Source organism: Furipterus horrens, unplaced genomic scaffold, assembly GCF_987537825.1.
Source record: "Furipterus horrens unplaced genomic scaffold, mFurHor1.1.pri manual_scaffold_3, whole genome shotgun sequence".
Taxonomy (NCBI): Eukaryota; Metazoa; Chordata; class Mammalia; order Chiroptera; family Furipteridae; genus Furipterus; species Furipterus horrens.
In genome coordinates, this window is record NW_028327173.1 from 36,287,669 (window position 1) to 36,312,684 (window position 25,016).

General features: G+C 42.3%; 1 protein-coding gene and 1 pseudogene across 1 annotated transcript; one reads left to right on the forward strand and one right to left on the reverse strand.

Moving 5' to 3' along the window:
* The first annotated feature begins 127 nt into the window (after positions 1–127).
* Positions 128–24,015, forward strand: SHISAL2A (shisa like 2A). Its single transcript, XM_090268270.1, is given in 6 exon segments — positions 128–317; positions 2,130–2,238; positions 3,717–3,853; positions 3,856–3,988; positions 11,270–11,412; positions 23,807–24,015. Coding segments are annotated over 6 exon segments (921 nt in total).
* LOC150014907 (transcription elongation factor A protein-like 7) lies at positions 17,406–17,740 on the reverse strand (annotated as a pseudogene).
* Positions 24,016–25,016: the final 1,001 nt, after the last annotated feature.

A 25,016-nucleotide genomic window follows, 5' to 3' on the forward strand; every position in this document is an offset into this window, starting at 1 on the left:
CACCCTGCCTTGAGAACAAGGCCCCTTGACTGAATGCTGTGAAACCAGGGCTGCAGCAGGTACAACCTCTGACCTGGAGTTTGATCCCTGTGATATATGTGAGATGATGGCACATGGAAGGTGCTCAATGAATGGGACATGTACAGTCAAGACAGAAGATGCTTCAAGAAAGAGTACCCTGAGACTTGGTCACAGGCTTCCTACAGGAGAGGTTTCTTCAAGTTGGGCCTTGACGGGTGAAAAGGATGTAGATAGGCAGAAGCCACAGGGAGTGGGTGTTTCTTTCCCAGCCCTCTCCGAGGAGACAGGCTGCATAGGTCTAGAGGGCACTGTTTTGAGACCCGCTCAGTGGGGTTTTCAGCTTTGGCTTTCCAAGTACTGAGCTTCAGCTCTTCCTACTGCCCTGATCCAGACAAGGAAAGTGACTTGCCTGAAGTCAAAATACTGGTGACCAGAACTTATTACTGGCACATCCTCGAGCAAGTTACTTAACTTCTCTGGGCCCAGCTTTCCTATCAGTAAAGTGGGTGTAATATGTGTGCGTATATGTGCATCTGAAAGACTCAATACCAAAGCAATAAGATATTTCTATGTAGAGAGATTATGGGTGATTTTTCTTTTTCCTTTAATTTATATGTATTTTCTGATTTGTTGTTTTATAATGAATATGTATTATTTACTATTTTTTAAAATAGACAGTTAGTTATACTGCACAGGGTTGTGAAGATTAAAAGAGAATGAAAAGCACAGCACAATTTCTACTTCACAGTGTGTTCTCCATAAATATGAATTCTCCCTGCTTACCCTTCTTATACTTTTCTTTCCTTCTGGTGTTAGAGACTCTGGCCCCAAACCTCAGTTGGGGAAGAAGGATGAGGTGATACAGGACTCTGATTTCAGCTACTGGCTATGTGGTTTTGGGTAAATCATTTAACCTCCATCAGTTTCAGTTACCTTGTCTGCAAAACGGGAAGAATAACACCTACCTCAAAGGAAGTTTTCAAGGACCATAAGACATACAGTATGGGAAACTGTCTGGCACATAATAGGTATTCAGTAAGTGTCTGCCAGAGGAAACATGATGCATGCAATGAAGGAACAAGCATTGGAATAGTAGCTAGGCCAGAAAAGGTAGAAGATTTTAGCATAGATTCCACAGAACCCAAAAGGGTCCATAGATAGAGTTCACAGTGGGACGGGGGAAGCATGAACTTGGACTTTCGCTAACCTTCGACTGTAATTTAGCATTTCCTACTATCATGCATGTAAGCAACAAATCACAGCAGTGACTTTGGCACCAACAGAAATCACAGATACTTCCACATTACATTACAGTAGTGATGTCTTGAAATACTCATTCACCACCCAGAAATTATAATAGATTAACAGACCAGTTTCTAGATCTTGTTATTTAATGTGTTTTAAAAGGAATAAATCACAAAATAAATATTTTTATAACGATTCTATAAAATTAATTTCCTTTATATTCCAAAGTAATTTACTTTTGGTAGTTAAAAATATTCTTCCAAATAGTGGTCCACAGTCCTCATCAGACTGCCAAAGGGGATCCTTGGCTAGACAGACATGGGTACCAGTCCTGCTTGGGCTTGTTGTGACATTGGGCTTGTTAGGTCTCCCAGGAGCACAATCATCCTAGCTTGGCTCACTCACAGGGTTGTTGGCAGGAACAAATTAATTCTTGGCTGTAAAAGGACTTTGGAAACTGTTGGCAGCTTCCCAATTTTACTAAAAAGCCAGAGCAGACAGCTTCCTACTTCCCAGCTGAACCCCGTATCTCCAGGAGCGCTCTCTCCTTTCCACAAGATTCTACCCCTCCCCTTTACTCTCTGGTAAATAAAGAGACCAAAATGCACCTCCATTAGAGAACACTATCCAGCTCCCAGTTTGCAGAGATCCGCAGTTGGGGAAAGATTTTCTGAGGGATAATAATTTTCTCCAGTTTTCGTATTTGACCTTAAAGTGACTCTCGAGGACACTACCCCCTCAAAAGTCTTCTCTGGTTCTTCACATGGTGACACCTCCGTGACCACGATCCATGCATTTCCCCTTTCACTGTCCTATCCTGTGATGTCTGTTTGACTCCCTCACCATACTATGTTTTTCTCAAGGGCAGACCCCTCTCAGGGACTCCAGCACCCAGGTCAAAGTCACGGCACACACTGGCATCTTAGGAGCTGGTCTAGATGAAGAAAAGGAGCGTGAAGCACAAAGACTAAGGTGAGGAAGGGGTCGAGCTAGGGCTTGAGCCCAGATCCCCTGATGCCCATGATTTATCCACCACACACCCAAAGCATGGGATAGAGGAATTGGAGAGTCCCAAGGCATCACATTATTACCTACTGTACCCACTGCTGTGAAAAATGAGGAGAGCTAAAAATGAGGCGAGCCCATCTGTACAATGAGAGGTGTCAGATTCAATGGCTTTTAAACCTTTTGACCTAACTCAGAGTAAGAAATGCATTTCACATAGCTTTACTATCTGCCATGCACTTTTTCTATTCCATTTTAATGCTAGCTGTGACTTGATAACTAATTACATGGCCCAGGGGGTGCTTTTCAGCCCCAATACCCTGTGATTGGCTGAAAGGGAATTATTCACGTAATGAATGGGACAATTAAAGTTCAGAAGTCCCTAGTTCTGGCTCAGTGTGATTGGGCCAAACTGCACACCTCTCAGAGCCTCGGTTTCCCCAAAGTATTCTGATAGGGCAGATAGGAAATCTCTAAGGGCTTCATATAGCCCCTTCAGATTGTGGTCTTCTGATCCTAGTGAGAACACTGCCCCTGTGGCCTGGAAACTATTTCTCAGAGTGGATAGGTGCACTGGCTTTGCTTCCCAGTGGGCGGGGTTACCACCTGGGACATTCTTTTGCCCCCTTGCCTTAGGCCATTGTGGACAGGGAGTGAACAAGGAAGTATGAACATGTCAGTGCATGAGCTCAGGGAAGGAAGAGACAGGCAAGGAAGCCAGAGGATGAGGTCACTTAAAAGTCCACTGGTAAGGAGAAGTGTTGAGAGCAAGGCCTTGAGAACAAGGCAGACCCTGATTAAAACCCGACAGGCTTGAGGGCCAGGGGAAAATTACTTCTCTGTGACCCTTAGCTCTCATTTATAAAATGGGTTTGAAAATCCCAAGTCCTCTGGATTGTTGTGAAGGTTAAGTGAGGTAGTGTGTTAATCATCCCAACGGGCTCTACTGTGTGGTCGCTGGCTGATTGCTGTCTGTGGCGTCCTGCACTAGCCTGTCACTTCCCTGAGATTCCCAGGGTCCAGCACAGCGCCTAGCACCAGGCGGTGCTCAGGACCGACATGGAATCCTGCCACCCTGGACATGTGTTGTTCCTCTGAGCATCCAGCACCCTCGTGCATACCCTGGAAAGCGCGGACAGGCACCGGCGACCAGGCAGCTCCCTCGTCCCAGCTCCGGGGGGTCGACCCCAACCCCGTGCCCGTGCTCTGGCAACCACTCCCCCTCCTTCCCGCTGCTGTCCACTGGCACCGCTCCTCGATCCTCTTCCCTCTTTCCCCTCCTCCATCTCCCTCCGGCTGCACCCTGTCCGAGTACCTGTGCACCTCTCTCGGTCCTCGGGGACTCTAGGTCTCTAACCGCTGCGTCTCCGAGCCTCTCGTCTTTCTCTGGTCTCTGTGCGTCTTTCTGCTTATCTCTGCTTCTGTCTCTGTCTCCGTCTTTCCAGAGCTCAGTTCTGTCTCCTCCTGTGTCCTCTCGCCATCCGTCTCTCTGTCCGTCCGGGGGCAGGAGGTGGCTGCGGGCCAGGCGTCAGATGCGATAAGCGCTCCTGCAGGAGCTACGTGAGCCCAGAGCAGGAGGTGGTGCCGGCTTCAGCTGTCCACGCCCAGGGGGTGAGGCAGCTGCGGTCTTCTGCTGCAGCTTCCGCGACCACAAGTATTGCTGCGATGGCCCGCACAGCTTATTCCCTTACGAGGACAGCTACATGTGGTGGCTCAGGTACAGGCCCTGGCCCTAACCCCACCTAGAACCCCAATCCTGTCTTAGCCCTCTTGCCCCACCTCAGCCAGGCCGCGTGCTAAACCCTCAGTTCTCATCCAAGTGCCCACCCCAATATCAGCACCAATCTCCACCCAGACTTTAAGCCCTTAGGCCCAATACAGGCGTTTGCTCTCACCCCATCACCAACCCAACTACCTCTGCAAGCCCTTCTCAGCTCCATTCCCCATCCTGATCCTGGTTCAAACCACTGTTCAGACCCAGGCTTGAACCTCACCCTAACTCCATCCTGAAAAACCTTTGCTCTATCCCCACTCCAAGAGTCATCCTTCACCACCATCAACCCAGCCCCAGATTTCATACCAACACTCTGCCGGACAGCAAACTTCCATCTTCCAGTGTTCACAGGACACCCAAACTCCACCCTCATCCAAGTGCCTGCCAGGATCCCCTTTCTAATATCAACATCAACCTCATTCCTGACTTGACTCACTCCCCAATACTGACCCCAGCCCTTACTCTACACCAGCCCAACCTCCCTCCTCAATAATCCCTTCAATTGCAACTCAGCTCTCTCTTTCTCCATCCTCACTCCAAACATTATATAGACCTACATCCAAACCTCTGCTTCAAGCCTTAATTCTCCCTGATGCCACATCCCAACTCTTCCCTGCCCTCAGCCCAGGCTCAACTCTTTCCCTCCCCCGATATTCAGTCATTCTTTCAGCCACCTCTTACTGAGCACTTAGCTTTTCAAGGCCCTATGGGGGGTGCTGGGAAGGTACTACTCTCCTGAGCTAAGACAGAAGACCAAAAGATCAGAGCTACCTCCAAATTCATCATGACACAATGGCATAATGCCACCGCAGAAGCCAGCTCAGGCTGTATTAATAGCGTGATTTGGGTGAATATGTACCGACAAGTCCTCAGTTTCCTCTCTTGTTCAGGGAAGGGCGTAGTTAGATCATTGGTGACATTACTGGAAACTCAGTGTGGGGCTGAGAGTGCAGTTGGTTCCGATCTCTCTCCATCTCCAAAGGCCTCACCCAGAAAGTAGGACTTGACCCTGAACCTGCTCTGGGAAAAAGGTATCAGCAAAAATGGAGTGGGCCATCTCAGTGGACAGCAATTTTCCTGTCCCTGGAGGTACTTGACCAAAGGCTGCATGCCCTCTGAATGGGAAAAGACAGCCTCCCACTAAAACTTCTCTGAGCCTTTGTCTTTTCATCTATCAAATGGGGAGGATGATAAATCATTGCCCTGATTTCCGACTAGGGCAAGGACCAAATGAGATAGAGGTGAAATCAGCTTGGCGTATGCCACTGACAATTATAGGTATTATTTCTTTTTCTAAACAGCTCGACCCATAATTCTAAAGGATTTTCAGATGGCCAGATTTTCAGAGCCTACACATTCAGCTGTTATCTGTAACCCAGAAAAATACATTAATTTATTTTCTGTTCATCCATATTTTCATTCATTTATTATATAGCCTTTGCTTTTTGCCAGGTACTACACTAGGCACTGGGGAACCAGAAATCATTTATTCCCTGCCCCTCAGGAGCTCACAGTCCATTCAGAGAGATATGACATGTACCTGAAGTACAAAAATGGAGTTTTTATTTAAAACCCACTCTGTACTTAGCACTGAGGTGGATGTTGACAAATGATAGCACTTATTTCCCTTTGAGGAATAGAGACAATGTGGAGCTTTGGGACTGATTATAGCCCGGTCCAATCTTGGCTCTGTCACTTACTAGTTGCATAAATTCAGGCAAATTATGTCCAAGTTTCTTTTTCTCGTCTTTAAAACAGCAATAGTAATACCTGTCTTATGGAATTACTGTGAGGATCAAGTGAAGTATACATGTGAAAGTGACTAGTACATATTGTAGATGTTCACTAAAAGGGAGTTCCCTTTCCATGGTTCATAGGTGGGGAAAGTAAAGCTCAGATATGAAAGTGAATTGTCCAAGATCTTCTAGCAATGTCACAGCAGACTGAGACTTAAAGAACATTACCTAGGACCATCCAAGGACTAGATGCATTCATACATTTGCAACCCTGGCACATTTTCTCTCCATTTTACAGATGAGAACACCTGAAAGCCATCAAGTTACTATTAGGTGGTGCCCCAAGGTCAGGCTTTCCCTGCTGCACAACTGTCTAAATCTAAGCCTTGCTCTTTTATAACCCGCTCTACTCAGATCATTTGAAAAAAAAAAACAAAACTCAATGACCCTTTACTGTATTCTGGACACTGTGCTAGCCCTTGGAAAGACAAAGGTGACTAACCCCCTCATCACCCAGCCATAACCCCAACCCTCTACTACCACCCTATTCTCTATACACCCCTGTGGTCCCTCCAGTTGCCTTGGACCCTCTTGATGCATGGAGTACTTTAGTGCCTTAGACAATGAGGTAGTGGTTGAATAGGGTGAACTCTAAGATCACATCACATGTCAGTGTGCTCCCATCCTATGATCCCAAGGGCAGGCTGGTTTCTCTGTCCCCAGAGAGACCATCTGAGACAGTGCCCACTTCTTGACTGACCACTGATCTGAAATATGTCCCCACAGCTCTCTCACCAGTTCTTCAAAGGACCCTAATTTTAGAGGGTCCTTTCCCATCCAGATGGCCATAGATGTCCCTTGTAAAGGGTGGAGTCCCAACTTGAGCACAAGTCTCCCAACTAAGAGTCTTATAAACAGTGAGTGTATCTCAAAAGAGAAAAAAATGTTTCAAGAAATAACAAGTACCATGGACAACGGGGTGGGGATTGACTGTGGGAGAAGGGGTGGGCTGGGTGGTTGGGGGAAACAATGGGGGAAAAAGTGGGACAACTGAAATAGAAAAGCAATAAAAATAAAATTTTTAAAAAAGAAATAACAAGTACTATATGCTCTATGTGGAAAATGTAGAAAGGACAGGAGAAATGAAAAGGAAAGAAATTATGAGAGATCCAGTGTCTAAGCTTGGGTTCTCAAAAAAACTCAGAGACAGGGATTTGCAAGAAGATTGTTTATATGGAAATCAATCCTAGAAAACACTGGTGGAGGAGGGGGAACTGCGGGTAGAGAAGGGAAGGGGCTAACGATGGTGTTACCAAGCAAGTCACCACCAAGTGTCATGAGAGCTGAAACCTGCTGAACTCTGCCAGCCAGTGTAGAACCTACACCTCAGTCATTCCACCTAAGGCCAAGAAGCTGGGTTTTTACATACCAATTTCTGTTAGTTATTGCTTGTGTGCTGGTGTGAGAAGGCAGACGTTAATTTTCCTGCCCTTCTGACCTGCTCACTGTGCAGGTTGAGTCTATTCTGGGCCCAAGAAAGCCCTTAGGCAAAAAGATACAAATGCTGGCATTTGAAACTCTAGCCAGAATATTTTACAATTATAACACTAATAGGACTGGGCTACACCCAGCAACAGCCTGTTAGCATTTTGGTGTATTTCCATTCAAATTTTACATAGCTACGTATCTATTTGTGTCTGTTTATTTGAGTTGGAATTAGGCAACATATTTAGTAGTGTGTCTTGCTCTTTCCACTTAACATTCTCTCATCTGAATTTACCCTTGATTTCAAATATTATTTGAAAAAAATGTTCTTAAAAATGTTTTAAATACTAAAAAAAAAAGTTTTAATACTATTTCATTGCATCCATTGCAGGGGTGTCCAATAATTTATTTAGCCATGGCAATACAGACTCTCCAAAGCTCTAAATTGTTTCTGCTTAGTGGAAATTAGCTGGGAGTGAAATCTGGCAGAAATGGCAAGGGCAGGAGTCTGGGGCTGGGGTTAGGGAGAGGACTGGGCAGAGAAACTGGAGAAGGAGTCTGCGATATATTGATTTATAAGATATTTGGTCTTCATCCACATGTCCTGGCTCACAGCTCCCAAAACCCTTGGAAATACCTTGAGAATAATAAAGGTGTCTTTCAGGCCCCATTCAATGGTGGGATCTAGTTGCCAGGAAAACCAACCATGTGATTAGAGGTTTGGAACTTCCAGTCCCCCCATCCCTTCCTAACATCAGGGAGAAGTGCTGGAGGTTGAGTTCAATTGTCATTGGTCAATGACTTAATAATGACTACATAATGAAGCCTTCATAAAAACCTAAAAAGACAAGATTTCCGGCCAAGATGGAAGCCTAGACAGACATGCTGGGTCTCCCTCCACAACTAAGAAGGAATACAACTACCACAAAACTAGAGACAACCAGAAATACCAGAAAATCAGGCTGCATGGAAGTCCAACAAAGATATAAAGAAGAAATACTCATTCAGACAGCGCCACAATGTGGTGAAATGGGTCGCCCTGTACTGATGAATACCTAAGGCTCTGCCCCTTACAACATCACAGGAGCGACAGCTCTACCTAAGACACAGAGGCAAACAAACACAGGAGCCAGTCAAGATTAGGAGACAAAGAAGTATGGCCCAAAAAGGGAGATGGATCAAGGTTCCAGTGGGAGAACTAAACGATGAGGAGATAGCCAACCTAACAGATGCAGAATTCAAAACTCTGGTGATAAAAGTGTTCACAGGCTTGACAGATATGCTTGTGTACAGCAAACACATAAGGGAAGAAGTGAAGACTATGCTAAGTGAAACGAAGGAAAATCCACACAAAACCAATGGTGAAGGGAAGGAAACCAGGGTTCAAGTCAATGATTTGTAATATAAGGAAGAAAAAAACAGTCAACCAGTACAGAACGAGGAAACAAGAATTGAAAAAAATGAGGAGAGGCTTAGGAACCTCTGGGACAACTTTAAACATGCCAACACCTGAATCATAGGAGTGCCAGAAGGAGAAGAGGAAGAGCAAGAAATTGAAAGCTTATGTGAAAAATAATGAAGGAAAACTCCCCAAATTTGGCAAAGGAAATAGGCATACAAGTCCAGGAACCACAGAGAGTCCCAAACAAGCCAGACCCAAGGAGGACCACACCAAGACACATTATAATTAAAATGCCAAATGTGAAAGATAAAGAGAGAATCTTAAAAGCAGCAAGAGAAAAGCAGAGCATTACCTACAAAGGGGTGCCTATAAGACTATCAGCTGATTTCTCAAAAGAAATCTTGCAGGCAAGAAGGGACTGGCAAGAAGTATTCAATGCGATGAAAAGCAAGGGCCTACAACCAAGATTACTCTATCCAGCAAAGTTATCATTTAGAATGGAAGGGCAGATGGAGTGCTTGCCAGATAAGGTAAAGCTAAAAGAATTTATTATCACCAAGCCATTATTATATGAAATGTTAAAGGGACTTATTTAAGAAAAAGAAGATCAAAACTGTGAACACTAAAATGACAACAAACACAACTATCAACAACTGAATCTAAAAAAAAAAAAAAAAAAAAAAAATCCAACTAAGGAAACCAGAATAGAACAGAATCATAGGTATAGGGATCATTTGGAGGGTTATCAGCTGGGAGGGGGAAGGGAGAGAAATGGGGAAATGGTGCAGAGATTAAGAAGCATAGTTGGTTGGTACAAAATAGGCAGGGGAAAGTTAAGAATAATATAGGAAAAGGTGAAGCCGAAGAACTTATATGCACAACCCATGAACATGAACTAAGGGGGGGTGGGGTTGCTGGGGGAAAGGGGGGTACTGGGCAGAGGGGAGCAAAGGGGAAAAATATTGGACTACTGTAACAACATAATCAATAAAATATACTTTTAAAAAAACCTAAAAGGACAGAAGTTGGTCCTTTTTTTGCGGGGAGAGCTTCTATGTTGGGGAGCCAGAATGCTTTCACATGCCACCAGTTCCCAAGCTCCACAGAAGCTCCTCTGTTCATGACCTTACCCTATGTATCTATGCATCTGGCTGTTGATTCAAATCCTTTAACATCCTTTATAATAAATCAGTAATCCAGTGAGCAAACAATTTGTTTTGAGTTGTGATGTAATGGAACCCAAGGAGGGGGTTACTGGGACCTCCAATCTATAGCTGGTTGGTCAGCAGCACAGGTAAGAGTCTGGACTTGCGTCTGGTGTCTGAAGTGTGTGTGTGTGCAGGGTACCAGGGCAATCTTGTACAGCTGAAACCTTAACCTTAACCTGTGGAACATGATTCTATCTTGGGTAGGATCACATCAGAATTGAGTTGAATTCTCAGACACCCTGCTGGGGTCTGAGAAACACTCGTCAGTGTGGAGAAGTCTCCACAAACCTTGTTGGTATTGGGTCTGGGAACCATTTTCAGAGTTGTAGGCAAGAAAAGGGCACACAGACAAAGCCTGGTGCCTACATATGCCTAGCATTAGAAGAACAACTCACAGTGCCTGACACATAGTAGGTATTCAGTAATATTGACTAGCTGCCTACTATGTGCCAGGGCTTTTACAAGGGGAGGACAAAGCTGATTAAATATGGTCTGAGTCTGCCTTTAAGGAACACATGAGAGATATGTAGAATACCTACTATGTGCCAAGAATATGACATATATTATTCATCCTCATGACCACCTATGCGGTGCTGTGTTTTGATCATTCTCACTTCTTAGACAAAGAAGCTTAGGCTCAAAAGGTTAAATAACTTCGTAAGGATCTCACAGTTAGTTACAGAGCTGGGTTCTAACCCAGGTAGGTTTGGTTCCAAAGCTCTTTGCTTTTTTCCTGCCACATTGGGCTGCCTGATTCAGTGGGAAGTGCTAGAGGTCCTGAGTGAAGTGTCCTGAGTCGATTAGCCTGGCATGTGATAAAGGGGGGTAGGGGGTGGGGGGAGAAAGATGACCAAGGAAAGCATTATGGAGGAGGAGACCTTTGAGACGGGCCTTCAAAGACAGGTAAAATTCCAACATAGAGAGAAAATGGGGAGGGATCATGTGAAGAAGGAAAGACAGTGGTCCCCAAGTGAACTAGGAGGTAGTTGTCTAGACACCAAGTGACTAAGGCCTGACCTGGGGCAGACACAATGAGGTTGGAGAGTGAGGGACAAGTGGCAGGAGGTTTTTAGATGTGGAGTCCATGTTCGTGTGATCTACTGGGGGGTGCGTCAGAAATTTCCTTGAGGCTGGAAGGACAGCTGGTTTTTAACTAAGGCCTACCATGTGTCTTTTTTTTTTTTTAAGAAACAGTAGTATGGGTACAGCTCTTGAGGTCATCTCCAGCTCCCTGGGGTGGGGATAGGTTGAGGAAAGCAGGGAGGGAAGGAGAGGAGAGGAGAAGAAAGGGAACACGTACTGAGCCCCAACTATGTGATGGGATACATCTATAACATACTGCCTCCCCAGCCCCTTCCTGACATTCAGTTCCTCTGTGGTCTTCTCTCCCCAGTATTGGTGCTTTTGTGGGCCTGTCCATAGCCACCGCAGTGGTCCTCCTGGCCTTCATTGTCACTGCCTGTGTGCTTTGTTACCTGTTCATCAGCTCAAAGCCTCACAGGGAGCTGGACCTAGGTTTAAGCTTACAGACTACAGGTAAGAAAGAGGCCACGTGATTTCCTTGTATCCAGCAGGGAAGCATTTTAACAAAGGGGACATATTTAGAAATGATGTTTGGAACACTTACCTCATGAGTGTTCCTGGAATAGTCAGAAGCAGCAGCACATTTCTCAAGAGGCTTATGATCTGAACATTTCCCATCTAAACTTTTCATGTCTCCTGTGTTTATCAAAATAATTTGATATAGTCAGCATTTTATTTGTTATACAAATACGAATTCATCTTGTGGATCTTCTAAAACAATGTTTTAATTCTAGCCTTAGAAAATGCAAACTGATTTTAATACTACCCCAAATGCTATACAATTAAGAAAAATTTGCTGCCCCTCAAACTCAATTTCCTCAGAAATTAAATACAGGTGTTTTTTTATAATCTTATGTTCTGGACTACACTTTTCTTTATTAGTACAAGCCACCTAGAGCCTCCCTACAGAGTCCTCCCAGAGAAGTGTTGTGTTTTCACAAGTCTTTATATCACATGTTTTTACAACTTCTGCAAGGTACTCTGAAAGAAACAAGTAGCTATTGGCAAAAGATCTTTCAGTATAGTTTGGTAGACCACGCTCGAGAAAATGAAGGCCAAGAGAGATTAGGTGACTCACTCAAAGTATCACAACTAATAAACGGTGAGGCTGAAATCTAGCCCGTGTCTTTCTGCCTGAGTCATGCTCTTGCTTCAGCCCACCGCACCAGGTCTGTGCAGTATATAATTAAGCACAAAATGGTTTGGTACCAAATCTTAAGGAGGGTTCCAAAAACGAAAGGAGACTTGAATTAGTGTTGAGCTAGTGAAGGAGTTGGTTAGGCAAACTAGAGGAGTAAAGGCATTTCAAGATAGGATAATGGAGTGACAGGGTCATTCACCCTGGGGCACCATAGGAAGTCAGTCCAAACTGGACTGGGGAGGAATTTAAGCTCAGAAGCAAGGATGGCAACCATCAGGGACGGACAAAGAGTAGAGTGTGTAAAAGCTAAGTTTTAGAGAAAGAGGGAGAGAGCTTTTTCCTTTGTACAAGATTATTTTTCCAATTTAACAACAAATTTATGTAACAAATAGCACCACATGAGCCCTTCCCAGATCCTGATGACTATGAATAACCCCACTGTGGCTGAGCAGTGAAAAACAGGAGGAATGGCTTTTGAGGCTGGTTCCCCTTGGAGTCAGGAAGATCTGGGAGGCAGTGGCAGGAGAATAGAAAGAAAGCCTGAGCACAGACCCAGCCCTGGGGATACCAGGGATAGCCCAGGCTTCAACTTTTATAGAGAAAAAGCACAAAAGTTAATGAAAGGCATAGAAGAACCTGACTAACCAGTGTAAAGTATGTGAATGGGAAGGTTCACTGTCATATAGACAACTCAGTTCTTTCCAAATTAATCTACAATAATTTAAAATCGCAACAAAGGGTTTCATGGAATTTGTCAAAATTCTAAAATTAATCTAGAAGAGTAAAGGTATAAGAGTGAACAAAACAATTTTGGAAGAGAAAGACGGGACTTACCCTATCAGATAATAAGACATTTTTTAAAGATAAAAATTTGTCAGTTTGATATTGGCACAGAAACTGACAGAACTGGGCAATGCAATGTCCTCAACGAGATGCAAATTTGCTCCAGAAGGACAGTTGGCAATGTGTGGAAACATTTTTGTTGTCACAATTGGGCAAGGGTTCTACTCTCACCTTTTGGTAGAGGCCAGGGATCCTATTAAACATCCTACAACACAGGACAGAGCCTCCACAACAAAGAATTATCCAACCCTAAATGTCAATAGTGCTGATGTTGAAAAACCATAGAATAGAAAGTCCAGAAACAGACTAATTAAAAAATAGAAATGTAAATAAAACATTTAATTTTTTAATTTTTAAAAATATGGGAAAAATTGGCAAATTTGCCTACATAAAATGCAAATAGACATCAAATAACAAATAATACAAAAGACATTATACATAAAGTTTAAAAAGAAGTGATAGACTGCAAAGATATAAATAGCACTACACACATACAGGCAATCATTATTTAGAGATTCAATATTTATGAATTTGCCTGCTTGCTAAAACTTATTTGTAACCTCAAAATCAATACTTGCAGTGTTTTCAAGGTCATTTGCAAATGTGCACATGCGCAGGGCGGCAAAAAAAAATTGAGTTGCCCCATCACACACATTCCTAGCTGAGGTTGAACAAGGCCATGCTCTGCCTTCTTTTTTCAGCTGTCATACTGTAAACAAGTGTCCTTTTCATGGTATATTGAGTGCTATGTTTCTGCATTTTAATGACTTTTGATGGTGGTTTCACTGTTGAAAATGGCCCCCAAATGTAGTGCTGAAGTGCTGTCTAGCATTCCTAAGCATGAATAAGACTTATCATGTGCTTTGTGGAGAAAATACATGTTTTAGGTAAACTTTGTTCAGGCAGGAGTTATAGTGCTATTAACAATATGTATTAAATAAGGTGTCTTTAAACAGAAATGCACCAAAGTTGCGTATTGATTGGTTAACAAAAATATTTTGACCAGGGGCTCACAGGAACCTAACTTTTATTAATTACCTTGGCAAAAGTACAAAAATGGATCACATTAATACCGAGAAGTTTAGGTGGGGGGAATGGATACTGTCATATACGGCTGATAAGACTATAAATTGGAACCACCACTTTGTGGAGTAAGTTGGCAATATATATTAAAAATGAATATGCCCTATAACTCAGTAATTCCACTTCTAATTACCTTAGAAGAAATATTTACACTAGAAGATTTGTGAAGATGGATAATGTGATAGTTTGTCATAGTGGAAACAAAAAAAAATGTCTACCAGTAAAGGAGTAATAAAATATGATACCACAGTTAGAAGGAAAGACTAGCTCTAAATAGGTCATCTCATTTGTTCTTCACAATAACTGGGCAGAGTATAGATCTTATTACTATCCATTTTACTGATGAAGAAACCGAAGTTCAAGTTAGCTAGTGTCTGAGTGACAGAGCCAACTCTATCTCCACTCTCCTTGCTCTCCTTATTTCTGTGCTGCGAAACAGAAGTCCCTACTATGTGCCAGACACTCTTTTAAACTTTACATGAATTATCTCATCTAATTTTCCCAACCATCCGAGTGAGGTATGTATTATTATCGTCCATTTTACAGATGTGAAAATCAGGTCTCAGAGACATGAGATGACTTACCCAAGGGATCAGAGTTTGTAAAATGTGGATTTGAAATTCAAATTTGTGTTTTCCTGCTTTCGAAGTCTGACTCTTTCTACCTTTCCAGGCCAGGTCTATGGAGTGCTCCTGCTTGTGTCCTGGTCCCCTCATCTCTCTCCACCCTTTCCCCCCCCTCACCCCTAGCCTCTCTGAATCAAAGGGAATACAGTTTATCCCTTGGCCCTATGAGTGAAAACCACCCTCCTGCTTTTTACAGCTCAGCCACCAGCCGGATTATTTAATTCCAGGGTTTGAGAGAGCTTGTGTCCTTGCTTTTTGCTTCATGTTTTTAAGATAGAAAACACATTTACTGACCTTTTGCTAAATGATAGCTTTTAGCTCTATCTTTTGCTCAGTCTCAGCCCTTAGTTCCTCCCTTTCCTCTTCATTAAGTGCTCTCCTCTTCTTCCCAGGAGCCTCTTGTCCCTTCTTCTGCATCTGAGACTATTTAAGCTCACTCTCTTACATTCATCAGAGCTTTACCCTTTACAGAGACTTCTATTTATTGTTTGCTGTCTCCCTCTCCAGTAGGACATGTAGAGAAATCATTAGCCCTATTTTACATTAGAGGACACCAAGGCTCAGCCACGGGAAGTGAATTGGCCAAGTCTACACAGTAGCGAGTATGTGTTGCTGGGATGTCAGTTCTGATCTCCCAGACTCTATGATCATTGCACTGCACCTCAGGGTCCTGATCTCTGAGTGTGAGGATAAGGATAGTATGGGGAGTGCCTTTGTAAGAGCATAGTGGAAATGGAACAGAATTTCTGAAAACAGGCTCCTGCTGCTACTCCCGTGTTCTGTACTGGCCCATCACCCCCACCCCACACCATCCCCCAAAGTTGGGATGCAGAAAAACAATAACTTTCTTATTCTGGTACTTTGTAACTAACTAGCTTGATCAGAAGAGTGTTTGAGTTCCTACTGTTATGCTAGATGCTATGCTTAGGACTTTAAACATATTATCCCATTTACTTGCCTAACTGCTCTGCCAAGTGGTTATAATCAATCCTATTTTGCAGATGAGGTTAGTGAAGTCAGTATGGAGTTTATGTTCCCACCTTGGTGCATTCAATAAGAGACCAAAAAAACAATAGGGGTAAAAATGGAAGACAAGAGTTTAGTTCTCATCCTTGTCTTAAAGGTGTTGGTAAGGAGCTTATTAGTCAGTCATTTTCATTGACACAAAGGGCTCCTAGAAATCAAGTCTGATGCTTTCATTGTAGAGATGGGGAGCAGAGGGCCTGAAAGAGACAGTCATGTGCCTAAAGTCACCTGGCCATTTGGCTAAGCCTTTGTCTCCTAGGCCAGGGATGTTTCCCTGCTGCAGCCCACTGCTTCTTAATTAACCACATTTGGAACCTATGACCCAAACAAGCCTCAGTAGGGAGTCAGTCTTTTTTTTTTTTTTAATCGACAAGTTCTTTTATTGTGTCTATTTTAGGGTTTGTTTTTGTTTTGTTTTGTTTTGTGCAACACAAGTAACACACACACACATTCATTTTTTGGAAAATGAGAAGAATGCAAATAGGCAAAAAATGAAATTACAGATCACACAGAAAATCACTATTAACCTTTTGATATATAATAATTCACTTTTTGCATTATATCACATGTAAATGTACATTTTATATAATGTTTTGCAACATGTTTTTATTTTACAACACACAATGAGCATCTTCTTATACAAATGAATGAAACATCCTATTAAATGAATGAGATTGGGTCAAAAGATGAGATGTTGGTAACAAGAATAATCTGTGAGTCAAAGGAACACGGAAGTGTTACAGAAACAGGGGTGTCCAAAAAAACCCCAGAGCTTGTGGCTGGGGGATGGGGAGAAGGAAGCAGCTTTCAGGATGCCTTCACCTGCCTGTGGCTGGTGGCTGGTGGCTGGTGTCTTTTATTATGTAAATATTGGATGCTTCCAAGACCTCAGGTAGATGGGAGGGGTCTTGGACCAGGGGATGGTATAGAAGAAGCATGCAGAGTCTGCGTAAGGTTCTGTGAATGGTCAGAACTGGGGACCATGCCCACTGCATCACAGGACACAGTCAAGGATTTAAAAATAAGCAGCAGACATTTTAAGGAGGCTGACCATGCGGATTTAACAGGGACTGACGATGCAGTTTTAAGGAAGGGACGTCCCTTGCTGCTTTGAAAAGGAAGGTGCTCCATGTGGATTACAAAGGGGGGAACACCATGCAGTTTTAAGAGGGTACACCATGCTGCTTTGAGAAGGGAAAACTCCATGCTGCTCACAAGGAGGCTGGGAATTCACGCGGTTCTGGATTAAAAGCTGGCGAGCACCTTAACACAGACCTCCCCAATCAGAACTGGATGATTGGCAGCTACTGGATGATTGGTAAAGCTGAACTGTGTTTAGAAAGTAGGGAAACGGTTTCTCTAACTTTTCTAAAACTAGCCTGGTTTGGTAGGGGGGAGGCAAGGATATGTGTTTATAGGTGTTTTAAAGAACGTAAGACTTAACAGCCGAAATCTGCAAATAATTAAATCTATACAACTGTTAAATAAACAATTCTTTTCCTTTTCACTAAACTCTGGTATTAAGCGTTATAATTCTGGCGGCGGGCAATCGGACCCCTAAGTAAACAGCACGTGGGTTCTGTTTCAATTGGAGCAGCCCAGGGGTTCTGTAACAGAAGGATTGGAGTAACATAGTAACAAATATTTAGCAAGAAAATGGGGAAAAAAAGAACCCAGTGCTGGTGATATCAATAACAGAAAATATTTGAATTCAGGGGAGAAATGCATTAAATGGGATAAGGACAATCCCCCGAATGCCTGTTGTTAGAATGCAGAGCCCTAAACTTCTTTCTCAGACCCCTTATCTCTTCCAAACACCTTTCCATCTCATGTCCCTCTCATCATTTATTCATTATTAAAACACCTATAATCTGTCCCCTTTAAATTCCTCGAGCGACTGAAGCAGCTTTTACCTAAAATTCCCTTCAATTTGCTGGTGTTCAAATTTTCCACAGGGGCGTTCTTCCTTTCTGTTTGGTACGCTGCACTTGAACTTCCCTTCATTTTTTTGCAGGTTTTTTTTTGCATGATATAATTGTTTCCTGTGGCACTTCAGGATCATTTCCTCCTCTTTTTCTTGCCTTGAGTTGTCTGTGAACCTAGACCCTCAGAGCACCTGCAGACAGAATGGAAAGGGGAGAGGAAGGGAGAGTTCTCTGCTGGGTTTTAAGGAATTTAAGTCCTCCTTCTCTTGGCCACAGTCACAATCACTTGCAGGGTGGTCAGTCTTAATTGATATGCAAGGAGGGAGAGAACTAAGAACTCTCAAGGTTGAGGGCCCCAGGCAATGGGAGAACTGGCCACAGAGGTCCCTGGAGAATGGTGGGAGGGTACAACCCTGGTCTGGGACATCAGAGAGCCTGGCTCTAATCCTGGCTTTGTGACTCTCATTGTGTGGCCTTAGGCAAGTCACTTCTCTCTGGGCCTCAGTTTACTCTTTAAGATGTATATAGTAATACCTACTAAGAAAGTTGTGAAAACTAGAGGCGATGCTTATGTAAGAGCTATATTAATCTCTGATACATGGTAGGCTTTTAACAATGAGTACCTCTTATTTTATTATTATTATTATTAGGCACTTAGATTTTATGTTAGTCTCCTCAAAGAGTCTGTTGATATCTCAAAGATAGGAACTGTATCTTTAATGCCTTTGTATCCCCAGGTCCTAGCCTAGCTCCTAATCCATACTAAGGGTAAGCTTACTCAGTGGAAAGAGTTCAAGCTTTGGAATCAAGAATGGGAAGTGAATCCTGGATCCAGTACTTAATGGCTGTTTCAATATTGACTTTTTCTACCTGGGCCTTTTATTTTTCTATTACATGGAATAATAAAACCCACCTCATACCCCAGTGCATTTCAGATAAACGTGAATCTTATTGTAATGGCCCTGCTGCTAAGACCCCCACGATTTAAGAGCGACTCGGATCAATCAAAAGGTGATCAGTGGCAGCTCAGTCTAGGAACCAAATCATATGAGTATCAGCTGAGGAGCTGGAGACTTTCGGCCATGAGCAAAGGAGCCTCAGGGCTCACAGTCTAGGGCCTCAGACCTCTGCAAGGCTGTTCTGGGGCACAAGAAGGAGGCATTTGGTGAGAAGCCAGAGAACAGAACTGCAATCAGTGTAGGGAGCCATAGGGAAGCAGATACTGATTCAGTAAAGAGATCTTTCTTCAAAATAGATCTGAAATATTCTTGTAAAGAACACCTTCCCCTGCGAGCTAAGTGTCGCTGGTTCGATTCCCAGTCAGGGTACATTACTAGGTTGCAAGTCAGGTCCCCAGTTGGGGGCGCGAGTGAGAGGCAACCACACAGTGATGTTTCCCTCCCTCTCTTTCCTTTCCCTTTTCTTTAAAAATAAAATAAATAAACAAACAAACAAATAAATTATTTAAAAAAAATAAAAGAACACCTTCCCTACTCTGTACTATTTGGTTCATCAATTTGTAACTCTTAATTTTTAAGGTTTTATTTATTTATTTATTTTAGAGTGAGGGGAAGGGAGAGAGAAGGAGAAGGAGAGAAACATCAATGTGTGGTTGCCTCTCATGCACCCCCAAATGGGGACCTGGCCTGCAACCTAGGCATGCGCCCTGACTACGAATCCAACTGGTGACATTTTGGTTCTCAGGCCAGCACTCAATCCACTGAGCCACACCAGCCAGGGCTTAGTTTTTTGTTTCTTTTTTTAAACAAAAAGCATCCCTCAACCTGTAAGGTAATCAGGGCAAGGCTAAATGTGGGATTTATTAATACTTAAGGCGATTCTTGCATTGAATAGAAGGTTACTAAACCCCTGTACCAAATGGAATGCTGCAAAATGCAAGCTTAAATAACTAAGGATCCCAAGGAATCTACAAACACACACACACACACACACACACACACACACACAAAACAACTTCCTAGAACTAATAAGTACATTTAATAAGGTCATTGTATGTAAGGTGAGAACCAAATATCAATTGTATTTATATACGAGATATATCAGCAACAAAAAATTGGGGGTCACAATTAAAAACACAATAATACCATTTATAGTCACTCCCCAAAGTGAAATACTTAGGTATAAAACTAATAAAACAGGGTCTGTATATTAAAACCTATAAAATGCTGATGAGGGAAATCGAAGAAGACATAAATAAATGGAGAGAGATACCGTATTCATGAATTGGAAGACTCAACATAGTACATAAAGATAAATATTGCAGCAGTTATTTGTATATATAGGCAAACTGATTCTAAAATTTATATTGAAAGACAAAGGAACTAGAATAGCTAAAATAATATTGAAAAAGTAATAAAGTTAGAGGAAATCACTCTACTTAGTAAGATTTTAAGACTTAGTATTTAGCAACAATAATCAATGGTAATCAGGACAGTGTGTTATTAGAGGAAGGACAAACACATAGTTCAAGAGAGAGCACAGAAATAGACCCATGTAATAAGTATCATCAAAAATTTTTTGACAAAGATACAAAACCAATTCAACAGGGAAAAAACAGTCTTCTCAATAAATGGTGCTAGAACAACTAGACTTCCATAGGTAAAAAAGTAAGCCTTTACCTAAATCTCACACCTTACATAAAAATTAACTCAAAATAAATCATAGATCTATATGTAAACCATAAAACTATAAAACTTTTAGAAGAAAACAGGAGAAAATGTTCATTACCTGGGGTTTCGCAGACTTCTTAGACAAGGCACCAAAGGCACAACTCTTTGTTTTTTTATTTTGTTTATTTTTTTATTTTTTTACTGTTTATACTGTTATAGTTGTCCTAATTTTTGCCCTTTTGCCTTTCATTCCTTAGGCCGCCCTTGCCACAGTCAGTCCCCACACTGTTATTCATGTCCATGGACAATACATACATGTTCTCTGTCTAATAATCCCTTCACCTTCTTTCAACCATTCCCACCCTCCCCTCTCCTCTCTTATGGCTATCAGTCTGTTCCTAATTTCTGTGCCTATGATTCTATTTTGCTCATTAGTTTATTCTGTTCCTTAGATTCCAGTTATAAGTGAGGCCATACAGTATTGTCTTTCATTGCAAAATGAAAAGGCAACCCACTTTATGGGAGAACATATTTGCTAATGGTAATCGGACAAGGGTTTAATCTCCAAAATATATAAAGAACTTATACAACTCAAAACTAGGAAGACAAACAATCCAATTAAAAATGGGCAAAGGACCTGAACAGACACTTCTCCAAGGAAGACATACAAATGGCTCAGACATATGAAACAATGCTCAACATCACTACCAATCAGAGAGATGCAAAATAAAACCACAATGAGATACCACCTCACACCTGCCAAAATGGCTATCATTAATAAATCAGCAAACTACAAGTGCTAACGAGGATATGGAGAAAAGGGAAGCCTAGTGCACTTCTGGTGGGAATACAGACAGATACAACCATTCTGGAAAACAGTATGGAGTGTCCTCACAAAATTTAAAATGGAACTGCCTTTGACCCAGGGAATCCACTGCTGAGACTATCCAAAGAATCCCAAAACATCAATTTAAAAGAATATATGCACCCCTATGTTCATAGCAGCATTATTTACAATAGCCAAGATTTGGAGATAGCCTAAGTGCCCATCAGTAGAGTGTATACAAAAGCTGTGGTGCATTTACACAATGAAATACTACACAGCAGTAAAAAAGAAGGAATTCTTAACATTTGCAACAGCATAGATGGAACTGGAGACTATTATGCTAAGTGAAATAAACCAGACAATGAAAGACAACTCTTTTTAAAAATTGGTCATTGGTTTTCATCAAAATCCAAAACTTTTGTGGTATAAAAGACCCTATTAAGAGAATGAAAGGACAGTCCCCTTGCTGGGGAATAATATTCTGACAAAAGACTTTAATCCAGAATATATAAAGAATCCCCAAAATTTAACATTAGGAAAACAGACAATCCCATTAGGAAATGAGCAAAAGACTTAAACAGATACTTTGCAGATAGCAAATAAGCACATAAAAAATGTTTCACCTTTATTAGCCATTAAGAAAATGAATATTAAAGCTACAGTGAGATACCACTTCACAACTATCAGAATGCCAAAGTAAAAAGCTACACATGTGATAAACTTTTATAGTACTAAACACCAAAAAAGTAAATTTAAAATCTGGTAAAATTGAATAGGATCAATAGTGGCTTAGTTAATAGTATTATATCAATGTCAGTCTCCTGGTTTTGAAATTGTTTTATGGTTATGTAAGATATTATCAATGGGGAAAGCTAGGTGAAGTATATAATGGAACTCTGAACTATTTTTGTAAGTTCTTGTGAGTCTTAAATTATTTAAAAATAGAAAGTCTGAAACAAAGCAAACAATAAGGGAAATACATTAACTCTGTAGGTGAGAAGTCCAAAAGTAGGGGTGGGCTTCAGGCATGGTTTGAATAGAAGTTAACAGTGTTCTCAGGCTTATGGCTACATTCTCCGAGATTCTTTCAACTCTGCTGTCTGCTTATGTTGGCTTTCTCCTCAGACTGACTTTTCTCATGGTTCTAAGATGGTCTCCAGCAGTCCCTCGGGCTGTGCGCTTTTTGTTCCCTTCTACAGGTCAGGAGGAGAAAGGGAGCTATCTCTTCCTTCAACCAGAGGGAAATAATAAAGGCCTGACCTCTACTTTGATTTGACCACCTTGGATCATGTACTCACCCCTAAACCAAACACTGTGCCCAAGGAAATGTTATGCACTGATGGCAAAGGAATGGGGTTGCTTGATTGGCTCAGATCAATCAGGTCCAACTCCTGTAGATGGAGTGTAGCCAATCCCACCAAAACATAGTTATTATTACCAGGTGGGGAAGGGGAAGAATGGATGTTGGGTAGGCAACTCCAATATCCAGTAAAACTTCCTTCTTGGAACTTACTCTTCCCTTGGTTTCAGAGGCACCATTTTTCTTAGATATCCTCCATCAATGGGACTTAAACATAAGAGTTTGCTAGACAGAGAAGGTATAAAATGTCATTCTAGAAGAAATAGCACAAAGAAGGGATGGACCCATTTGGGGAACAATGAAAATTTTGGTGTGGCAAAGCAGAGTTTATGTGGGAAAAGTGCTTATTAATGAAGCTGAATAGAAGAGCTGGGACCAGTAGTGAAGAACCTTGAATGCCACTTCCAGTGTAACAGGCAATGGGAACACATTGAAGGCTTCTGAGAAAGTATAGTACATGGTGTCACTTGACCTTAGAAAGATCTCTCTGGCTACAGCCTGGAGGATAGACTGGAGGGGACCTGACTGGAGGCTGTTCCAGTGCTCTGGGCAAAAGAAGAGGAAAGCCTCACCAAGGGTGGTGGCCTTGAGGATGGAGAAAAGTGGATGAATATAACAGTTATTTGGTGGAATCAGCAGGATCTGGTGAACTGCTTGGCTTTGTTAAGGGATTAGAGGAGAAAAATGTGAGAGATGGTGAGAGATGACTTCACATTTCTGGCTTGAACACTTGATACATTTTGTTAGGCAGCAATGCCCAATTGTGTCAAATGCTGATGAGTCAAGGAAAATAAGGATTTATAAGTGACCATGGGATTCAGTTACAAAATATTTTAAGGTATGGTGGGGGCAGAAACCAAGAAAATTGCATGAGAGTAAGTCAGGGATGAGAAGTGGAGAATAATAAAGCCAAATGAGCCTCCTTTCAAATTCAGATATAACAGGAGGCGAGGATAAAGCAGTAGATAAAGAAAGCCATGAAATTGGTTCTTAAAATAATGTATGTTTTTAAAATTTCCAGCACCTCCTGCATACTGGTTGTGTAGTAAGCCTGTATCCTCATCTATAAAATTAGTTTTTTAATAGTATGTATCTACCTCATGGGTTTATGGTGAAAGTCAAGTCTTCATATCGCTTAACAATCATTTATTGTCTGTCTCTCCCACTAAACTTTTAAGTTTATTAGAAAGATTGATAGCTCCAAGTGCATGGTGTGGTATATCGCTAACAAATATTTGTTAAACGAATAATGCATTCAAGACTCTGAGCACAGACCTGCCCACCCAAGGTAAGCAAGCACTCAGAGAAGTTAGCCAGGGTGTGTGAGCCCAGTGGGAGGAATGGGATGCAGAAGGAAAACCCCCTGCCTTCGCTTGCTGTTTTCCAGATCCCGAGGAGATGCCCTCTGACCACCAAGATGGGAATACAGGCAAGTCGGTGGAGGTGCCAGGAGTGAACTCTCTAGGGCAAAGTTACCCCTTCCTGAAACCACAGCTGGACTGCAATGAGGAGCAGGCTGAGGACCCCAGACGCCTCCTCCAGCACTGCCTCGTGGCCACAGTGACCACAAATGATATTCCAGGCAGCCCTGAGTAGACCCCAGTCCCCAGTCTAATCTCAGATGGACCAGCCCCATAGACATTCAATAACTGTCTCCACACCATCTTCTTCTGGAATATCTTCAGTAGAAATGTGGGGGTGGGGATGATCAAGGTACTTCAGTGCCTACTGAGATAAATGAGGGCTTTTCCCAGCAAACCCACCCAGAGCCTGCTGTGGACCCTGCTATTCTGCTCTGCCCAGCCCACTGTGAGCCAAAGGGAGTTCAGACATGGATCCCTAGTAGATGATCAGTAATAACTCTATGAAATCAAGGAGAAGCCCAGAGCCTGTGGAGGATCAGAGGAGCCACCCCCCTAACCTGGAGAGTCAGAGAACCCTGACTTGTTCTTCCTGATACAGAGCTTGTGTACTTAGGATACCATGGAAGATGACTGGTACCCAGAGGCAGATGCATCTCTGCTTCACTCCTAGAGTGAGCCGCTTGCCAGGGAACAGAATGAGAGGGAATGTAGACTACACAGGACCCAATCACGTTTAATGTTGTTCAATTCCTCAGGTGAATGAAAGGAATCAACGAGTGAGGGATGAATGGTTAGCAGGTCAAATACAGGCTCCACAATGTGGACTCAGCCACTTCCTGACCCTGTGTGGCCCTGATAAACTCCCTTAGTCTCCCTGAGCCTCAGTTCCTTTGCTGGGTTATGAGGAGTGTTCAGAGGAGATGGATATGAACCCCCTTCAGAAACATAAAAGTACTACAAATACTTTAAAATTACAAATGGGTATTTTTCAATATAACAGTAACAGCAGCTACTCTGGAGCCAAATGATTGGTTCAAATCTTGTCCCTACCCTTGCTTGCTAGGGAACATCCGTGCCTTGGTTCTCACAACCATCTAGGCAAGTTTAGGAGTTGTACCTACCTTAAAGGATTTTGGAGTATTAAACTACTTAGTCCATGCAAAGTACTTAGAACAGAGTTGGCAAGTGGAAAGCTTTATGTGTTGACTATTATTTTTTAAGTTAAGCTGATAG